The sequence below is a fragment of the Gavialis gangeticus genome, unplaced genomic scaffold, assembly GCF_001723915.1.
Source record: "Gavialis gangeticus isolate Ggan-Ray unplaced genomic scaffold, GavGan_comp1, whole genome shotgun sequence".
Lineage (NCBI taxonomy): Eukaryota > Metazoa > Chordata > Crocodylia > Gavialidae > Gavialis > Gavialis gangeticus.
In genome coordinates, this window is record NW_017729022.1 from 89053280 (window position 1) to 89075438 (window position 22159).

The window sequence follows — 22159 nt, forward strand, 5'->3', positions numbered from 1 at the left end:
TTATTCAAATGTGATTGGCATATGGGGCATACTCTTGGTTTTGAATGAAATGACATTACCGGCAATTAAAATAAATTTGAAATGGTGTGGTGGTGCTAGTCACCTACAAGTGCAATAAATTATATGACTGTAACATTTAAAGAATTTGTAAACCAATTTTATAACTAATTATTAGACTTATAACTAATTATTAGACTTGAGTAAAACCCAGAAGTGGAAATCAACAGTATGGCATGAATACTTTTTGACTAGCTCTTACCGGTTTTCAAACATCTTTTGTATAGGTCTTTATGAGGAGATCCGCCAGTTTCGTCGGGCCTGTGGAGATGCTCATATGAAAACAATCTTGGGAACAGGAGAGTTGGGATCACTTACCAATGTGTACAAAGCCAGCATGGTCGCTATGATGGCAGGTAAGCATATGCATTTTGCTTTCCCGGATGCATTTTCTATGAAGTTTTAAATTGGAGGGGGTGACAAATCCACTTTCAGTCATGGGAAGCTAAACACTCAGAACAGGCAGAACTCTTATCCAGGAACCACTCTACTGGCAAGTAAAGGACATGGCTTGTTCTGTTTAAACACAGTGTGATGTTTGTTAGTAATGGTCCCAAAGGGGGAAATATTGTTCAAACAAGTTTAGGACAAAAAGAATCCTGTATTTATATAACAGCACCTATTCAGCCCATGATACTGTTCACTGCATAAGTATATTTTAGAAGACAGCTTTGGCTTAGAGAAGCTTGTAATCAAGTTATATGTTTGATCTAAAAACAAAACATTGACAGAAAACTTTTCCTCTCCATTTCCGAATTTTAAATATTTGGACCAACTCTAATATTTACTGGGTGCATTTGCTTTAGCAAGTACTAAATGACTGTTCAGTACACATTGGTACTGTGCAGTCCTGGCAGCACATGCTTATTTTTAGATACAATGTCACTAGTGATGAGCTACAGTGACCTAGCTCATTGTTAGGGCGATGTAGCGTTGGTGTTGCAGTTTGTGCCCACTGATGCTACATTGCTGTAGCATCTCATTTAGATGCACCCAATCAAACTGTAATCTGTTCATCTTCCTTATTCATTTGCCAGGTAGCATATGTGTAAAAATTATTTCACAGTATACCTTGGACTAGATTTTGCAATCTTTATTCATATCACCTTTGATTTATACCGTGGGTAGAATTGTTCTTCTTTTGAATGATTGTCAGAAGAATTTAGAAAAGTAGCTATTAACATTAATGTACAAAGCTCTTGGCATTTTCAGGAAGCAATTGGCATCTGATGTCAAATATCACAACCTCGGCGGATCCAAAGATGCATGCTTTTTTGGGAATCTTTGTCCAAGAAATTCTGAATATTATACCCATAGAATCAATTAGATCAGCACTGCCCAACTTCTGAGCAGCTGAGGGCTGCAGGCCTCCCTGCTCTGCTGTGCCACACCATGCAGCACTGTGCTGCACTGCATGGGGACTCCACAGAAGGCCCTGCGCCTTCTGGGCTGTGGACTCCCTAGGTCCAGTGGGCTATATTGCACTGTCCTGTCTTCAGGAGCTGGGGCAGGATGTAGAAGCTGGGGGAGGGAGTGGGAGCTCAGAGATGCCAGTGGCAGCAACAGGAGAGCAATGTGGGGAGAACATCTGGACTGCAACATCTGGCTGCCCGTTAGACATCCCTGTATTAGATGATTGTCACACACTTAAAATATGATGGAAATATCCTTCAAAATTCATTTGGACATTTCCCATTTGCATCTTGTCATTCTTTGTTACCCATGGAATGATCCAATCAGATTTCTCAAAAATCAGGTTATTGTGTCAAAGTTTCCGAATCACTTCTTCCCTAATGCTTATAATGAGGGAGTTTAGAGTTGTGTTAAATGGGGGGAAATTTGACTATCTGATAATTAAAACCCACCTAAGTTACTCCACCCTTTGAGCATCCCATTTGCTTATGTCCATCCTATTATACAATATGCAGTCAAGGACAGGGAATATTTTTGTGTGTGCTTTTAGAGAAATAATCAAAATTTGTCAGCCGGGAGCAAATAACACTCTAATAAATAGTAACAATTTTCTGCTTCTATGACAGATTTCTCTGTGACCTTGTGCAAGTCATCTCACCCCTCTGTATCAGTTTTTCACTGTCACATGAAGATGTTTACCTGAAAAGCTGTTGAGACTCAACTGAGATAGGACAGTACAGAGCACTATGCTATTAAATATTGTTTTTATCCATACATTGAAATGGTTACGGTAGGCATAAAAAAAGTATACAGTAGACTGACCTGCTGCTCATTTTCCCCCTGTTTTTCTAATACAGAATCATTGAAAACTAGCAAGTTCTACTGGGTTGTTATGTACATTTTCAGATTTTTTTTCTGGTGTAATTTTCTTTTAGTACAGCAGGTGGCTCTATTGTTAATGATTTTCTTGTGTAGCTGTTCATTTGGTAGATAGTTATCCATGTGAATGTGGACAATAGTTTCTTTACGTTCATCTTTTGCTTTCCATTTGGGGAAATCAGTACTGACTGAACATGTCCATCAACTCTTCTCCAGTTTTGAAACTTAAGAGACTGATTTGTTTTGTTACGTTTTGGGTTTTTTTTAAGAGATGCAGGAAACTCAGTATTCTAGTTGAATTTAGCACTACTAATAGATGCTCAATACCTCTTAAAAAGCACTCGGTTCCCAGGGATTTATCCTCTGCAATTGGATTTCTTGCAGCCAATGTCATAATAAAAACCCTTGTCTAAACTGATAGTCACCTAAGGTAATCTGTGAGCCTAAGTTTCTGCTTCTGGGCAAGTACATAACCACTTAATCCTTGACAGTACAGGGTAGCTAAGTGTCTGGAATATGGCCATATCACATTGGGGTTCAGAAAATGGGTAAATACCCAACCTACTTTGCTTCTGGGTCATAATTCTGCAGGTGTGTTTAAAAGGTGAAGGAGAAGGTAGTGCAAACTCTCCTTTGGCCCACTTTTTGTCCAATAGTTAGAAAAACGGTTCTCAACCTTTTTAGACTCGGGGCATGCCTTGGAAGATGCCAGTTCTTAACTTTCACTCATTTTTTGACTATAGGAAAATAATAGAACAGTTCTTCTGTTGCAAAGGACTCAGAAAAACCTCAACAGTTTAGAATGGTTTTGACACTTTTTGGATTCCTATTTGAAATCCAAACCTGGGTTTATCTTGTGAATCATGTGTAGGTGTTTCCATACCTATTGGAGCTAATATTGTGTTGCAACCCCCAGCACCCTTAGCAGGATCTCACAGCAAGTTAGAATGGATTGTTATGTACATTTTCAGATTTTTTCCCCTTAGTGTAATTTTCCTTTAGTACCCCAAGGCACCCTCATTGAAAATCACTGAGTTAGAACAGTTAGCAACCTTTTAACTGTAGGCCAGAATGACAGGAAAAGTACCCACTTCCACTGCTTCTCTTTGCAGTGGCATGGGAAAGCAACCACCAGCAAAGCTCCCAGCTGCCAAAAACCACCGAAGCCTGACATTCGTGGGTTGGATCAGGTGGCTCTGTGGCTTGCCAACCCCTGAGTTAGACTGTTTTCCAGGGCTGTGGCAAACACAGGTTCAGATCCACTCACTATCTGAGCAGATTTGATCACGTATCCCATCCCCTTCATGAATTTTCTAACAAGGCTGTAGAGGATTTCGGACTAAGGCTTTATCAGTCCTTCCTGTTGAATCATCTGGTTTGGGGTTTTTTTGCATAAAATTCTTAAATATTAATTAAAGGAAGCAGTAGAATGAGGTGTGTCCCGTCCCAAGTGATTTGCTAAAAGTTCCTGTTGTTTTTGGTGAGCTTCACTCCTTGTTCATGGCACGTGGCTAGTTTAATTGTAGCTCAGTTGCTGTTGGCCAGTAGAGATAAGGATTTTTTTTTTAAGTTATTTGTTTTCTATAGCACTTGTTGTCAGTCCTATTAACCTTGATACAGTTGTGCTCACGTTGAACCTGGCTTCCAGCTTGGAGAGGTCTCATAAGTAATTGTACAAAGACAACAGAATTTCAAAGTCTCTGGGTGCATCTACATGTGCACAGTTACTGCACAGTACATGTGCACGTCTACATGTGCGTGCCCATACTGAGCATCATCTATGACAACTTATGCTGAGTTGGGAGTAAATATATGCCCACTTAGTTACTGCACAGTAAGGCATGTGTAGAAGCCTTACTGCGCAGTCATGCTCTGTGTGTGCTCCAGCTTGGGAGTAACTTTACTCCCAAGTTGGAGCACACACAGAGCATGACTGTGCAGTAATGTCTACAGGTGTAGATGCTGGTCTAAAAGCCACTAACTGCACAGTAAGTTACTGGGTAGTAAATACACTTGTAGATATGCCCGCTGAGGCATAACTTTCAATGGTATTATTGTAGAAGTGGTTTGGGACCCCAGGCCCGAGCTAGTACTGCTTTGTTCTAATCACCTTACAAGCACCAACCTAAGGCGGGTTCTATTCCAAAAGGCCTACGATTTAATCAAACCATTTGCAAAAGGCAAATTATGGATTTTATTTCTTTATGGGAGAGTAGGAGTGGGAGTATAGTTTGTTCTGCAGGCACTTCTGGCATTCATCTAGAATGTTTGCCTGTTTAACTTGTGACTAACGCTTTCTGAATGTGCTGATTCAGTGCTACCATCTTGAATCTGAAGACAGATGGCTTGAAACAAATTGTCTTTTGATCTGGGAGCCGACAAGCAACTTTAGCAATCAAGCTATGCACTCCCAGCTTCATCTGGGGCTGTTGGGGACTCTTTTTGCACAGGGTAGTCAGTGTCAGAGTTGACCTGAAGGAGCTTCTGTGCCCCTTGTTCTCTGTACTAACTTCCTCAAATCCAGCTACACTCCATTTTTGTACTGGCACTGGTTGTTGGATAGTGGGTAGGATTTAGCTTGGAGAAGTGCCGATTGCTTCCTTCCAATTCAGTGAGGTATTAACTCTGCAGTTCCTTTGTCTCTGTTCATTCCCCAGAAATACTGTGTCCCAGATATAGAAGGCTTTAGCATTCCTCCTCCTGTTCGACATGCACTTGAAGCACTGGTGGCTAGGAAAAAATAAAGTGTTCTAAGCTCACTGAACTTATGTCTTCTGAATATTTCTGCATGATTATGGCCTGCTTTCTGGAAATGCTCCGATTCGTTATTTTCAATGAGAGATGATGGTGCCCAGACGTCCTGAAAAGCAGACTAGGAGTATGTTATTTTAGATGTTATGGTGCAACTTCTAGACCTCTGTAACTTACTGCTATTGTGAAAATTAACTACAGATGGAAAACCTGACAGATATTTTGCAAGTTTTAGAAGCCTGTAGGTAGTACAACAAAAAATGAAAGGGTAACGAGAAGGACTGGGAAAGGGCAGTGGAAAGTTGTGAGTTTGGGCCTTCCCTGGAGCTAGCACAGACTGACTTGGGAGTTTGCCCTAGGAAAGATTATAATAAGGAATGGCCATATCCAAGTTGATTTTAATTGTAGGAATGGGCAAATTCCCTACATACAATGTGTGTGTTAGGTTTTGAAAAATGGGTTTTAGCATACTATCAAATTCTCTCTCCCTCTCTGAAAAAAGGCTGGAAGGGAACACTACCACTTGTATGCTTATTTGCATCCTTTTCCTGTTCTATATAAATGGATGGAAAATTGATAAGCAAATGTACCTGTTGTAGGAGTTAAAAGTTTCCTGTTTCTCATTTAATCCATTGAAGGCTGATCTTTAAGAAACTCTTGTACCCTGTACCCTGGGAGCATGCAGAAAGGCTACAAAAACATTGTAGATGAGTTTATTAGAATATTGTAGGAGTTTAACCAAGTACCCATGGAAAGGTCAGGAAAGTGTGAACCATTTCTTTTATAAAGGTGTGTTTTGGAAGGACTAAACATGCAGGAGGAAATTAAATAATTACTTATCAAAGGATAATGGGTTTAGTCAAATATGTTGGAAATGGAGAAACTAAGTAGTGTCTAAGCAAGCTAATGCCTGCATTCTCTGTGAACCATAACAGAAAGGATCCTCAGCTAAAAATCATAAAGAAAGGAAGAAACTTGCTGAGAACAGGCAGTTTCTGATGCTGGGATGCCAGACCCAAGAGAAAAAACTTACAGAATTTGTAAATAGAGAAAACATTCTCAGACCAAGATTTTATTTTAGTCTACTCCAAACAGCTAGATAAGAATAAAAATTCTCAGTTTCTCAGGACCTTTTCAGAAATATCTGCCTCTGCTCATCAGGAAGGGAAAAAAAGACTGACGACAAAATCAGCATGAAGCAAATGGTGTCCCTTTAGCTTCCGGGAAAAGCCGGTGGCAGAGTCTAGCTTTTTTTTTCAGGTTTCAACTTTCTCACTGGGAACAGTGGTGGTTATATACCCTTCCCAGCAGGCCTTGCCAGAATCTAAAGCTGTGGTTGTCAGGGAAGATATTTCCCAGCAGTTTTTCTATCCTGGATCTCAGAAAGAGAGTGTCTGAGCACTACACTAATCTGAATTTGGCCCACCATATGGAGGGAAGAGGTGGGTTCCTGGAACCTGAGTTTGGACCTTAAAACCAAAATTGGTAAAGTGGACTTCTCTATAAACCCCAGATCACTTCCTACCCCCAGTAACACCATTCCTTGTACTTCAGGGATTATTCCAAGAAGATCTGGGGTATGATTGTACTGGCCTGAGGGACTTCTGCCCATAACCTTAAAGCACCAAAATACTGTATTGCACAGACAACTGCTTCTAGGTTGAGAGAAGCAGTGAGGGGTCTGATAGCTTGGAAGTAGAGAAAGGACACTTGAAGAAATGTGGATAGTGGGCACAGAAATAAGGCCCCATCAGGCTTCTTTTTCCTCAGAATTTTTTTCTACCATTGTTAATGCTGGCGCAGTTCCAATTGTAATGTGCCTGACTGAGGACACCAGTGCATTTTAAGCACCATGTTCATAGACCACTTGTCAGCTGGGTTAGATGTGCTTGTAAACATGCCAGCAGCTGTCTGGGCACTGAAAACATATTATCTACTATTACATGTAGATTGTCCTGGCCAAAGGAAAGGTTCTTCCAGGCAAATGTGTCATGAAAAAAGGAAGAGAGAAAGAAAAATGGGAGTGAACAATTAGGCATACTATTTGCAGATCCTAATAAGGTAAAAAGTAAGACTACTTGCTGATGCTAATACCTAGCACTTTACATCTTCAAAGCACGGTGCATACCATACCATAGTAAATTCACAATATCCTTGCAAGGTGGGAAAGAATTTGTGCAGATGGAGAACATGACAGACACAGTAAGCTGAAAGTCTAGCTAGGATTACAACCTCAACATTACCACTAAGGTTCAAATAGCTTATTGTGCTCAAGGAGAAATGTGAACAAATAACTATGAATTGATTTGGAATACTAAATTATCATCATTTAGGCCAAGTGCAGGCATTCAGGGGGTATGAGTGAGGCTAGATCACATTAAAAATGACCCCCTGATCAAAGGTAAATTGGGATAACAGGGACTAGCAGGCACAGCGGGGACTGGGGATCCATGGTGGGATGTTCCACAGGAAGGACTGGGCGGATCGGGATAGGGGGGAGGGCGGCAAGCTCCGTAGGAGGCATCAGGGGGCAGGCTTCATTCATGGGAGGGATCAGGGGATTGGGGAGGCAGCTGGGATTTGCAAGGGGATCAGGGGGGGGCAGGTGGCATCTGCAGGAGCAATCAGAAGGATCAGGGGTGCAGACTGTGTCTGCAGGAGTGATCAGGACAGGAGGCAGGGTCCACAGGAAGTTGCTGGGGTCCCTGAGGATTTGGCAGGATTGTGGGGACTTGGGGGACCAGGGGCTATATTTAGCCCTCTGCTGTGAACATAATACTGTTGGGAGCTAAACCCTGATTCTCCTGTATTTGTTTCATTGCATTGGAAGCTCGCAATCTGGCCCTTCATAAGAAGAGAAACAAGCCTATAATCAAGAGCAAGAATCCACATTACTGATTTATGCCACTCTTTCCCTGTTTTGCATAGCAAATCTCTTGGAATTTGTGTAGTCTGCCTGTGTTCTGCCCATTTTGAACTTCAGTTAATGTCAGCAGTTTGATGCAAGGAGCAAACACAGAATAAAGCAAATACAGGAGATGTGCACTCAGGAAAGAAAGATGCAGTGCAAGTCTGGGAGGAAAGTTTTGCATCAAAATTTTAGATGATAGTATGGAATAAAGTTGCTTGTGGAGTAGTGCAAGGAGACACCACTGTAGAAATGGAAGGTTTACAAAGAAAAAGGGCCAGGTAAATAACAGGTGACTTCAGTTGTCTGATGCTGGCTAAAAAGCATTAGTAGAAAAATGAAGGAAGATGCATGTTTAATACAGCAGTATAGGATTGCTCTCTTAAACAGTTATAACTGGCTACAAGCTTAGTGGTTATTCTACTGCTAATAATGAAATAATACAGGCATGGTAGATCAGGTTGGAGATGAAAAGCTCTAAAGATCCAATCACAACACCATCAGGTTTGAATTACCAATGAAGGTCTATGGAAAGGGCTGTAACAAAAAAAAATATTGTACTTGAGTAAAAGAGACCTTGAAGGAATGCAAAATGAGACTTTAAAAATCTGGCTGGAATTCAATAATGTATGTATGGGGAATCAAAAGTGAAGAAGTAGAAAGTAGTTAAGAAACAGTAAGGGAGACTAATGAAAATTCTTCCCAGGAAAGTCAAAAGAGCAACAGAAACCAGAGCAGTTGGGTTAAGAACTAAAGTAATCCAGGAGACAAACAGAGGAATTGACAAAACGCAAAGAACCCGCAAGGAAAAGACCAAGGGTTATAGAAACGGAGAGAATACACTTAAAGATCACTAATTTATACTTCATTAAGTTGCAAACCCAGGCAGTCATACAGCAACACATTTTTATTGTGCATTTTCAGATCAATGTGTCTGCTAGTGGGGTTTTTTAAAACTCTTGGGCCAGGTCCACATGAGCAGAGCCTTTGCAGCAGCACAAATTTGTGTGCCACTGCACATCCCTGCTTGTGTGCTGTGCAGTGAAACACATTGTCCCACTGCTCCATGTGCTGCGGGGGGGGGGCTGGCTGGGGCACAGGATCCCTCAGCAGAGGCTGTGCTATGTGCTGCACAGGCTCTCCCCGTGCAGAAACGCTTTGTGTCCCGGCCAGCTAGGGAGCGGCATGTGGAGATGAAGGAGCAGAGCCGCTGTCCTGAGGCACCCTGCACCCCAGCCAGCTGCTCCCCGCCTTGGGCTGGCTGCTCCTCTGTCTCCATGTGCCTCTGCTGGGGGGGCTCCACTGTGGAGCCCCCGCGCTGAGGTACACTGCACCCCAGCCAGACATGGAGCAGCCTGTCTCAGTGTGCCTTGAAACAGGGGAGCAGGCAGCCCAGGGCCTACTCTCCCGTCTCCATGCTCTGTGAAGCAAATTTTGCCCCAGCACTACAAATTAGCAGCGTGGCTCACTGATTAATGTGCAACTTGTGCAGTTTGTGGAGCTGCAAAGAAGTTTGCAGCACCATAAACTACATGTGCCTTCATGTCTGGATCCAGCCTTGGAGGGGAGATCAAGTGTCTGCTGAGGCATTCCTTACTTCTGAAATCATGACACTTGTTCATAGAAGTTGCTAATTTGAAAAGGGCCCTCTCTTTTAATGAGGTCCTACTGTAATTAGAAAAAGAAAACAAAATTAACAGTAAATTGCAAAATATTTGGATTAGTAATAAGGTTTTTCTTTGTGTATAATGATACACTGAACTAAATCCTCACATATACAAACTCACTAAGCTAAATCTGTATCTGGTCTAAATGGGAATAGTGCCCTGGAAGCAATGCTACTTACACCAGCTATTTTGACTTTTCTTTATCTGTTATTGAATATAGTAGTATCAACATATGGGGTACATTCCCCAAGGAACACACACAGAGAAGATGGACAGATAAACTGGAGAGAGGGGTCAGGGAACAACACAAGGAGGGGAAGAACTATTGTCACTCCTTGTCTGTCACAGGCACGCCATGACCTTAGGCATATCAGTTAACCTCTCTGGGTTTCTGCTTATTCATCTGTAAAATGGAAATAATAGCCCTGCTTAATGGAGCAGGTGAGGATGCCTTTCTCTAGCTGTGTGCATGGCAGTCTGCCTAAAATATACCTCTGATCACTCTTTTATGCAATGGGTAATATAGAGCAAGTTACAGTGTATGCTTGTTCAATGCAAAGGAGGAAAAGATCAATATTGGTAGAGGGTGCCTAGCAATGGTTTCACTCTTTTCCCTCAGCTATGTCCTCCATGTTCCCTCTTCCTTGAGCTGCACAGAGTGAAACCTGCATCCAGATGTGGAGTAGCAGAAGACTGACAGGTTTGTGGAATCTGCCATCTAGTGAAGTGATGGAGTCTAGTGTAGGTGTGCATTAAAGGGACTCATCCAAAGCTCATTGAAGTCAGTGGGCTTCACACCCAGCTTTGTTTTAAACTAGCCTCCAAAAAATTGGCAGCTTGTCTATTTTTTGTGGTAGTGTGGTGACCCTTCCACGTAGCTTATCAGTAATGTTTGAATTCAGGCACAGACCTCTGCCACTTGAGCTAGTGGAGCAAAGAGCAAGGGCCTGTCCTCTGTAGCTCAGCCACTGGAGCAGGATGTAAAGAGGCACTGAGTAGTGGCTTACATGGCTCAGCCTTAAGATGAGGGTTTTGGCTATTGTTGCAAAGGGCCGGTCCTCTTTTCTGATGCCACTGCTAATGCTTGGATAGCGTTTTCCATTTACTGATATGAAAGTTCTTTCAAGCACAGGTTAATTAAAAAAAATCTAAATGGTATACTTTCAATTTATAACAACCGATGCATAGAGGTGAGAAAGCACCCTCTTGTGTTAATTTTCCTCATGAATGAAAACTTGTTTCCCTGTTAAATAATTTGTTAGAGTTTGTGTTTAAAACTTTTGAAGTTTCAGATTGCATCAGACTCAGAAATCATTGCACAATGGATAGTTCTATTGAAAAATGCCATGAAAATACTGTGACTTCATAGTAAAAAAACCCCCCAACCCTAACATCTGTCTAATTTCTGCATTGAAGGTAATGGTTTGAGATATTTTAATTTTAAAACGTAGAGATATGTAAAATCAAGCGATATACAGGGAACTATTTAATTCTATGATACTTCAAGCTGTTTTTTATTCCATTAGCAGCAGCAGTTAAATTTAACAAAACAAGCGATAAATAGATATAAATATTTAATTGACTGTATCTATCAATTATAGAAATACAAAATTGGCTTATGAAATATTAAAGTATCTTTAAGAGATTGTGAAGAGGAGGAACAAGAGCTGAACTTACACCCTTAAAAGAAACTTAATATAATTATAGAAAGAAATTACATCTGACTTTAGGGTAGTGGATTTTTTTTCTTTTTGTAGTTGGTAGGGGCTAGTGAGCATACTTACCTGATTTTTAGAGTCTGTCTTGGGCATACACCTAAGAAAGAAGAATATGAAATTGGACCTCTAAGGAGAAACATGTTGAATGAAAAAAATGATTAGCAATATGTTGTCTCAAATATCTTTTTAGTGGAAATGTTTGAAACCAGCTGTTGCATTTATCCAAATAAAAGTAGGTGGCCATAAATAACAGATGAAACCACAGCAATTCAAAAACATATAAAGGCCAAACAGGAGGCATACGAAGACCTAAATGAGTTGCAAAATAAAATACTGTGGAAAAAGGATCCAAAAAAGCCATAGTAAGTGAAAATAAGCCAGTGGTTAGTCAGAAATGATTTTGGATGATCAGTAAGGCCTCATCTAAAATCCCATGACATCAGTACAATGACTTCCATTTAATTGGCTTTAGCTCAGCCCCTAAAAGTGCACAAACGATAAACGTTGAATGGCAAAGCTTGATTTGTTTTGTGCCATGTCCAGAAATATGTGCTGAATAGGTCCATTAGCTAAGGCCTTGACCCTGCAAACATTATGCATGTGATTCACTTTATACACTTGAGTAGTCTCATTGAACTCAATGAGACTGTTCAGGTGTATAAGTTGAAGAATGCATATAAATGTTTACCCGTAATAACCAGAGCCGCCTTCTTACATGCAGCACAAGCATAGATTTTTTAAATAGAGCTGGTCAGAAATTTTTCAACAGAAACTGTTTCAATCAGGAGGTAACTAGTGATTAAAGTCCGAATGCTCTGCATGACCCTGTCAGTTTTGACACACTTCCAGTGAAAATCAGGTTTCTGTTGCAAACCTCCTAAGACAGCTGTAATGTTTAAGCACTTTAAAAGGGGAGGGGGAGTTGCTGCTTGGGAGCTCATATCAGGTGTTCCCCAACAGCTCTTATAAGGGCATGTTCTTGTAGTAATACAGGTGAGCTAAATCTGTAGTTTAACACTGAATGAAACAATGTTAAAATTTGCAGTGCTCTTGTAATAGGGTGTAACAGGATAAAGACATAGTTACATCATAACAGTTCACAAAGTTATAATTCAGTACTGATAATTCTTATGTCTGCCTTTAGTATTTTGCTAGGTTGCCCATTTGCCACCTTGGCTGTCTACAAAATAATTTGCTGGGGATTCGGGGCTTCTTGGTTCTTTAGCAAGCTTTGCCCAAGAACAGGGGCAGGCAATTATTTTGGCTGGAGGGCCACTTAACAAGTTTTGGTGAGCTGTCGAGGGCCACAAGGGTAGCCACACCCCATGATGGGTGCCCTGCCCCCTGGTTGCCATCTTGGAATCAGAAGTCCCACCTCTAACCCCAGCCTTTGCCACTGGAAGTCCCTCCCCTTCCTGTACAAGTACTCCTTTGGGAGGGAGGGTACTGCCATTTTGAAACCAGAAAAAAAAATCATATAATAAAAAATCAAACATCTACTATAACTTTTTTTTAAAATTGTCCTGATTTATGTATTTGCGTAGTGTATCTAGAAGCAATTGTATCATAGCTCAAAATACAGTCCTCGGAGTCCCTGGAGCAGGCCAATCCTGGAGCTGTGTGGTGGCATCACACGTGGGACCATAACTGGGACCGCAGCATGGAGCCAGCCTGGATCAGCCCGGCCCCCGCAGAGTGGGGCAATCACTAGTGATCCTCCCACCCACTCCGCCTGTTCTTATCTGAAACAGTGTGAGACAGAGGGAGGGCAGGGCCATGGTTGCTAGGCCAGAAGCCTCTGCTAGGCAGAAACTTCTAGTGGGTTGGGGGATGGGATGGGATGGGCTGGGGGGTTGGGGAGGGCTAGGTGGGCCTTGCTGCTGCTGCCACTAGGTCTTACTGGCTCCTCCTGCCACTGGCACCTCATCAGTTTTGCCACTGGCAGGTAATAATTTTCTAAATTTTAGAGTGATCCTGCAGGCTGGATAGAATGGCCTGGTGTGCTGGATTCAGCCCATGGGATGTTCTTGGGCAGGCACATGCAAAAAATACAAGGCATACATGTATGAAATTCAGAGGTATTGCCATTACTGAGGAGGACTGGATTATCCTATATTGAAAGTTTGATGCCCATGTGTATTGGAGTAATTGAAATGGTACGAAATGCAATAGTACAAACTGTGCAAAGCCATGCTTAATGTACAGGATTTTTGCTATCAATTGGGAGAGATTGGGAAGCGATGGAAGAGGAAAGGCACTTACGTATATTGATCATAGGATGACCAGGAGCTGCCATTGTGATTTTGTCATTTAAAGAGTTAATGTCATGCTAGGGTGTATTTGAGGGGTATTCTTTGTAGTGAAGGAATTATTAGTACTGTTGTTTTAAGGCAGGGCTTTTCAAACTCTTTAAATAAGCATAACCCCAGTGGCCCCCTTTTTAATAAGTGTACCCTGTGAGGGGGGAGCAGCCAAACATGTAGTGTGGGGGTAGGGGGAATGAGCAGCAGCAGCAGCATGGCGTTTGTGCAGCCCTGCTCTTGCCCCACCCCAGCCATGATCCTGTGAGGCAGCGGCAGGTGGGTGGTGGTGCTCTGTCCCTGCCCACCCCTGCGTGCCCCCTGGGCGCTTTCAAAGTACCCCCAGGGGTATGCATACCCTCAGTTGACAACCCCTGATTTAAGGCAGGGGGGATGGGAAAATATGCTGCATGGGGAACATGTTTTTTTGTTCCCAGAGTGCCTTGTGCAGCATCTCAGACTTGTTTGGGATGCTGCAAGAGGCACGTGTGCACTCATCTGGACACGCCCTGGGAGGTAGTTTTGCCTTCTCCTGCTGCATCTTATATTGGCCATAGCTGGAGATGAAGTCACAGCTACACTGCTACGAGTACCTAAGTTAACTAGTGTATTTCTATATAACGTGCAAACACCCCTGTGGACTGCAGCATAGACCCCCTTTGTTGCTTTTAAGACGAAAGAAGAAAGTCAGTTATCAGTGGAGACATCTTGGCTTGGGTGGACCATTGATTTAGTTCTTCAGAAACCATTAGCAAAGGTTCCACACTTGAGGTTAATGTCTAATTCCTGGTGTTATGGAAGGCGGGAGCTAAGGAGAATTGAAATTATTGAATTGAACAGAGCAACATCAACCTGGAAGGAGGTAACTAGCATGGTAACTAGCATAGTATTCAAGGCATTAGTGTTGCATTTTCCTTTCTGTATTATTTATGGATATGACTTTGATATAGGATGTAGGTTTTCTATATCTACACTTCCAAAATTCGGTGGGATAACATATATAGAGCAATGCAGTCAGGGAACTGTAGAAAGATTTAGATCACTGGGATCAGACAAAGCTTGTAGATGTCTTTCTGCAGAGTGTAAGCTGGTACAGCATTGATTTCATGTTAAATTTCCTAATGAATAATTTAAAAAGACCTGTTTATTTTTTAATAAAAAGGAAAGATATAAATTGTCTGAGTGTTCCTAATGTTACTTACAGCTGCCTTTGAGCAGATGTTGGGGCTTCTTAATGGTATTTTAAACCAAAATAAGTTTTTAAGAATGAACAGCCAACTTCTTTTTACTACCATTCTGTTCAGACTGCTTGTCTGCCAAAATTCATAGTAAATGTCTTTTTTAAAAACCTCCATATAAATAATTTCTTTTCTTGTGACACTTTTTTAGCACTTACATTTTAATGATTATGATGAACTATTTTAATAAAGTTGTTTAAATAACATACACTTATTTTTATAGGGCCAAATTCAGTTTCTGTTGAAGTCAATGCAGTTGGACTTGGAGTATTATTGGTACCTAGAGGGCTGGTTCTTTAATTTTTGCAAATACATCTGATAGTTGCATTTAAACACTTCTTTGTAAACACACACCTGGGGCAGCACCAGTGTGCCATGTTAACTCTGCATGTTAACTTGTTGCTTAAATATTGGATCCTATTGCTAACTGCCCTTCTGTTTTAATATGGGTATTTTAGAGGCAGTAAGATAGCTAAATAGGTGCAAGTTAATTAATACTTTGTACTTACAACATTATGAGCGAGGCCCTCAAAACACCTTACTAATGCTGATTGAGCCTAGCAACAAATGAGGAAGGTGGATATTACACTCATTTCATAAATGAGGTGTGTGCAAAGGTGAAAGGCCAACATTTGCAAAATGAAGTGCCTAATGTTAGACACCTATATACATGGCTTGATTTATAGAGATGTTGTCCACCCAAAGTTCCTGTTGGCTTTCATAGTAACTACAAATATGCAGCACATTATAAAAATCAGGCTTAGTAGGATGCATTAAACTATAATTTGTTGCCTAACTTGAGCTTGAAATTTCTAGCCAGAATGGCTTTTTAAAAATTGAGAAAGCAAGAATGGAATCCAGGAACCTGGCCTCTTAGTTTTCTGGTAGTATAGAAAATTCACTTAACAAGAGGCAGGTGCCATTCCAAAATGTAGACATCACATTCAAATTTCTCTTTTACTTTCATTTTATGCAAATGTCCATACATTAAGTCTGCATGCAATGTGGGCTGCATGCCGTATCGTGTAGCTTCCCCCTTCCCCTCCCACTGCACCACATAGCCCCTGACATGCCACACAAGCCTCCCCCTCGTGCTCACCATGTGGGCCCCCAATACACCACATAAACCCTGCTTCCACAGCACATCCCACAGCCTCCAATGTACTCCATGGCCATGCTGTGCAAAAATGCCGCATCACACAGGCCCCATGCCTGCATGAATGTAATGTGCAGTGTGGTTCTGCCCTGCAGTCCACCTCCTCTCTTTCACACAACAAGTGATACTTGTGCTGTTGTGGTGCAGCAACTACCATGCAGGGTCCCAGGTACCCCAAAGCCCTCCAGCTATAGGTTCCCTCAGCCCTATGTGCTGCACATCACTACCCCCCACCAGAAATGGGGGCAGGCTGTGGAAGCTGGAAGAGGGAGTGGCAGCCAAGGGACCCTGGTGGCTATAGCAAGAGAACAAAGGGTGGGGGAGAGAGAGGTGCACCCAGACCATGAATCTAGGGGCTGTGCTTTAATCCCTTGGGAGCCGCCACTTAGACAGCCCAGCGTTAAGTTATACATAAGCAACCCAATGTATTGTGATGTATTTTAGATATTAACCCCCCCAAAAAACCTAGCAAAAGGAGTGAATTCTGCAAGGTACTAAGTGTTCTCAGTTCACAGAATCAGGATCTCATTTTTCAAACTAAATTTCCATCTCTGAACTTTTTTCCTGGTTGGCATTATTTTTATGTAGCAGGACTTTTAATGAATGTTTGAAACAAGTTGTGTATAGGGACAAATTCAGGTGAAGATAGCACATGATGGTGCTATTTTTTGCGGTATCAGCAGAGGCATAACTGCATACTTGAGTGCCCTGGGCAGCTGCTATGCTTGGGGCAGCCTCAGTGGCTGCAGTGCAGCTGTTGCTATTTCTGTACCCCCAGCCCTCAGGGCCAGCACCGATGGATGCCCTGGTCACCTCTGTGGCTTGGTTGCGTGACTAAGTATTGATGTAAACTTTAGATCACACAGGCGTTTTGTGAACAAAGGATTGAGGCCAGGGGATTGCCCATGCCTTTTGCATACAGTTGCCTGTGTTCCAGGTTATCTATGGGGTAAAAACACTGTTTTGGGGAAATCTGGAGTAAGGAACAAGAGTGATATATTACTTGGCCACTCCCCCCCCCTCCAATGCACTGACATACAGACAAAGCAGGCTAAATTTAGCCAATATTGTCCAAGTTAAAGCTCTTAAATATTTTCACCCACAGCTGCCAATTCTAGTTGATTTTTTTTATGTAAGATATTACATGTGTAGTCTCTTAAAGCACAGACATTTAATAACTCTTCCCTAAATACCTTAGAGGATTTTTATGTCTAATACAAAGAAGGTTTGATTCTTTTTTTCTTTTTTTCTTTTTTTTGTTAAGTAAAGTTTAGACTTAAAAGCAGGGTAAGATCACTGACTTTGTGAGCATGCAAAGCAGAGATGCATGCTTATTCCTGTTTAAAAAAAGGAATCCTTTACAAAATAGAAATGGCTGTTCAGTTAAAGCACTAGTATACTAATAAGTAGTGTTGGTTTGCTACTAGGAATATGGTGTGCAGTCTGCCATCAAACTAGCATAGTCTCTGTCAGTGAACAGACACAGGTTGCATAACCATGCCATGAATCGGAACCTACTTCTCATGGATACTAATGGCAGTTCAAGCTGTTTGTGTAGCTTGCCAGTAAAGTCCCATGGACTTTAATTGAATTCGTCATTGATAAAGCATTCATGAGAAATAAACTCTTTGACATTGGCTAAGGCCCTATGTAGCTGGCTTTGTAAAATGCAGAGAGCAAAAACCCTTCTGTATGGAAGTTGATTGATTGAAAATATTACTCATTGAGGATCCACTCCTCTAAGCCTTTGTAAACATGAGTAGTGTTTACTCAGGCATAAGAACTGATTGCAGGATCAGGGTCTAGAGATAGTAGGGAAAAAATCATGCCTGCTGACTTACAGAAAGGCTGTGTGGGGCTACGCATTGGCTGTCATCCCTACCCTCTTCATGTAGAATCCAGCACCAGCCTAAGGTGCTGGTGGTATATGTCGGTGGCCCACAGTTTGCTTTTAAACACCAGAGGGTGAGGTCTGCATTGACAGGGCATGGAATCGGGGAACTGGCACCAGCATCCTGGTGCTTCCCCATCTCCTTCTTGCAAAGCTTCATTGCAGGAAATACTCTGCTCACTAGTCCTTAAGATGTGACACATTCTCCCCAAACCAATTGCTTTTTCTGAGGTACAATGGGAGAAGTGTATTTAAGTACCTTATTATAAAATGTTGAAAAGATACTCAAGATTAAATTGACATATCATTCTTTTGGTTGTATTATGTATGATTTTTAAAAATTAAGTTTAAAATTCATTGCAGTGTCTAATTTTGATAACATAGACTAATTTTCTTGTTGCTTTGTTCAGTGTGGTCTATTGTTAAGTCTACCTTAGGCAGCATTTTCTTCAATGTAATAATGACACTGGTTAATAGACAGAGACAGGAATACCTGGCATTTAGCGTTAACATATTTGATTCAAACTTCATGTCAAGAGTAAAGGGGCAAAGTTAAATCCGGTTGCTAAAAGTATGTTGCTTTTTATGCTGCATCATGCTAGGATTCTAAACTAAACTTATATTTGTTACTTTCTTTCAAATCATAGTGTGATTACTGGTGGAAATTTTAGGGTTTGTACTGGTTTGTAATGGAGTGTACACCGAACGACATTCTCTGATATTAAGAGACATTGATCTAAAAAAAGGGATGTCAATAGGGGAGGAAAAAATCTTCATGGGGGAGGAATTTTCCTTATGGGGGGAGGAAAAAATACCCAAAATATGAGTTAGCATACAATGCAGTGCAATTCAGTCTCCGAAAAGTTAGTTTAATGGGCTAGATCTTCCCATTTTTTTAAAATACAAATGTTTTGAATCTTTACAATAAAGCATTCAGGTTTAGACATACATTGTTATTTCCAATATGTGCAAATTTGCATATAGCTGGGTCCATTATATATTTTTCTACACTCAGAAACACAGTGGATTTATAAATAATACAGTGCAAACAATACTGTTAAAAAACATTATTTGGGTTAAATAAGCTCAAATGAAGAGTGTGATTTCCCGGGGTTATAATAGAAATAAGTGGAATGTTAGGACTCATTCTTCTGTACCCTACTTTTTAACTTGTTAGGTGGACTTAGGCAAGTTAGATAGGATTTGTTTTTTTATTTGGGGGGTGGGGGAGGGGTTGTATTCCCCATCTGCAAAATGGGAATAAGTTTAATATAGGCAAAATCCTATGAACATGAATGGTACCAAGCTGTAACTCAAAAAGAAGAAGAGAAAAACGTTACCTAGGAGAAATGAAATTGTATCTAAACATAGATGATGCCCAATACAATGCTATCCTGCCAGGGCTGAACTAGGAGAGCCACCCACCAAAATACCAAGAGGAAGTACCATGTAGGTCAAACTGATGCATAAGAAAAACTGGTGCATCTCTTTTGAACCTCCTAGAGAACCATGATTTAAATAAACATGCAAGAAACTCAATACTAATTAACTGGCACTGTCTTAAAGAGAACTGCAATAGACATTACAATAATGTAGTATCCGGCCATGTATAATTCATTTCTAATGTCAGATTCTCTCAGAATCACTGTAAGAGAATTTTGCATAAGAAAGGACTTCATGATTCATCCCTTCATGTGTGTAATGCACATAAATGACCACAAGGGCATTTATTCTGCTGAATTGTCATGACTTAGGTTGGTAAGCAAGAAGGGAGGAACCTATTTTATATCTTGAAACCCAAGTGGAGGTGATAGGTCTATCAGATCCTTCTCTTACTTGTAAAGGAAAAAAAAATCATGGATTCGTTGAGATATAATGAACGCTGAACCCTACAATGTGGATTTTACACATACTTTTCAGAGAAGTATGCTATATGACATTTGAAAATATAACTATTCTGTAAAATCATAGGCCAGCAATTAAAAATATCATAGCTCAGAAGTAGGCACACCATACTATAGAGGCTGACAATTTAACCAGGTTCCAAAGAAGATTAGACAAATTCATGAAGAATAGATCGTCAGTAGGTGTTAAACACTCTGGTAGGGCTGTACTCTCCAGATTAGAATTTAGGCCTTTAACTGCTGGAAGTTTGTAAAAGAAGAAGGGCAGGGGATAGATCATTCTGGATAGGCTCTTCATAACTTAACATCTGCTGTCTGCCACAGTGAGATATTGGGCTAGAGCAGCGGTTTTCAACCTTTTTTAATTTGTGGACCCCTAAAAAAAATTGAATGGAGGTGTGGACCCCTTTGAATTGTAACTGTGGGTATTTACATACTTTTGGTTGATCATAGTCATGGACCACTTAGACATAGCCTGTGGACCCCCAGTGATCCATGAACCATAGGTTGAAAACAACTGGGCTAGCTGGACCTTTGGTCTGGTTCAGTGTGGCATCTCTTATGTTCTTACATGCCAAACAAATGCGTAGGCCGCCAAATAAGAGACCTCATTTTTCAAATGCTAAGCACTGATCAGCTCAAATAATCAAGTTCCTCATATAAAGGCTCTGTAATTTTAGGCACTCCTTTTTGCTTCTGAACCTTGGACATAAAATCTGGAAAATTGGAGACACGTTCACTGCTGCCAGTGTAACCGCCACTCTCAGTATGTGCCTCTAGGTCAACTTAGTCTGATGCCATTGTTTCTCATGTGACACAGAGTCTTCTAGGAGCATATAATTTTGCCTTATTGCTTCATACTGTGAACTGTTACAATAAACAAGAAACATTCATGAGTGTTCTACTAGGAGTTAAATAGTTCTTGTAAAATTACCCATGTGCAAGATTCTGTATGAACTATTATGGCTGGCACTTTAAAATATCTTCTTTATTAAGAGTAAGGCAACTACAGGCAACTCGCAGTTATCAGGAAATAATCATTCCCCCAGGGCATTTGAGGCACTTTGCAAACCAAAGGTTGTGATTACTCCTTGAGTACTATGCTGCTTATTATTCTTTATTGCTTAATTATGGAACCGTAATATTGTTCCTGAAAATTGTCATCTAAATAATGTTTTCCAGTGTTAATCATCTGACTGATTACATTTACACGCATAAGGGATCTCTAATATTTGAAATGAAGTGGCGTCTAGTAGTAGGACAGTACAGCAAGGTAGTACGCGGGATGAAATAGGGAAACCTGGTATTTAGTTCTTTGCTCTGCTGCAAGATTTGCTGAAGAACTTGAGCAAGTCACTTAAGTCCATTTGTGGGCCTGGGTTCAGATTTGAAAACATATCTGTGCCTCCATTACAGCTGCTGTAGCTTTGTTAGCATGCCTACGCCAGTAGAGCCCACAAGTAGAGACATGGCATATTGTGATAGCAGGGGTTTTTAAGAATCAGATTTACAACATGCAACAAGTTGAGCAGGGAAACATCTAAGTCAGTGCATGCCACAAATTAATCCCATGCCCTCTTCAGCCAACACTGATTCCTTTCTACTACCTGATCTGCTGCTCTGCTTTCTGTTTCCTTCCCTGTTGATCTGCTGTTTTGCTTTCTGCCTTCTGTCCTGTCTGCCAATTCACTGCCTGTCCCTTCTTCAATCTGATATGTGCCACACAGAGAGGCTGTCTGTGCCACTTGTGGCACCCATGTGGCAGGTGGCCACCCCTGACCTAAGGAAACCCTGGAGAGAAAGGTGTATTTAAAATTCCCCTTTTACTTTTTATTTTTGAGTGAAGTGCATACCTGAAGACCTGCATTCTTTCATAGGTGGCTTTATGAGGTTGGGGTTCACAGCCTGAAAACCTTAGGTACATAAACTAACCTTTTGGTTAACCCTTATCTTTTCTTTTAGAACATGGCTGCAAGACAAGGTGGTCTTGTTTGCCTTTTATATAGCATCCATAGGTGGAGGGAGAAAAACAGTTGGGGCGGTTGTGTGTGTACGTGCATGTTTTCCCCGCCCCCACCCAGCAGGTAAGTCTGTGGGGGAAGGGGCGGGGAGAGGGGAAAACAGCTGTGGGGGCACAGATTGAGGCCCCTGTGGTAAAGGAAGGACTGGTGCAGGGGCTGGAGTGAATGGGGGCCTTGGCTGGGCCAGGTCATGGGACAGTGAGCCCAGGTGGCTTGTCCAGGGACACGGGGGGGGGGGGGGGGGGGGCCCCCCCCC

General features: G+C 41.4%; 1 protein-coding gene across 1 annotated transcript in view; it reads left to right on the forward strand.

Moving 5' to 3' along the window:
- DERA (deoxyribose-phosphate aldolase) overlaps positions 1-22159 on the forward strand; it is a 95566-nt gene that overhangs the window by 52390 nt on the left and 21017 nt on the right. The window contains exon 6 of the mRNA XM_019515595.1: positions 285-413. Coding sequence (XP_019371140.1) covers positions 285-413 — 129 coding nt within the window. The remainder of the gene's footprint in view (positions 1-284; positions 414-22159) is intronic.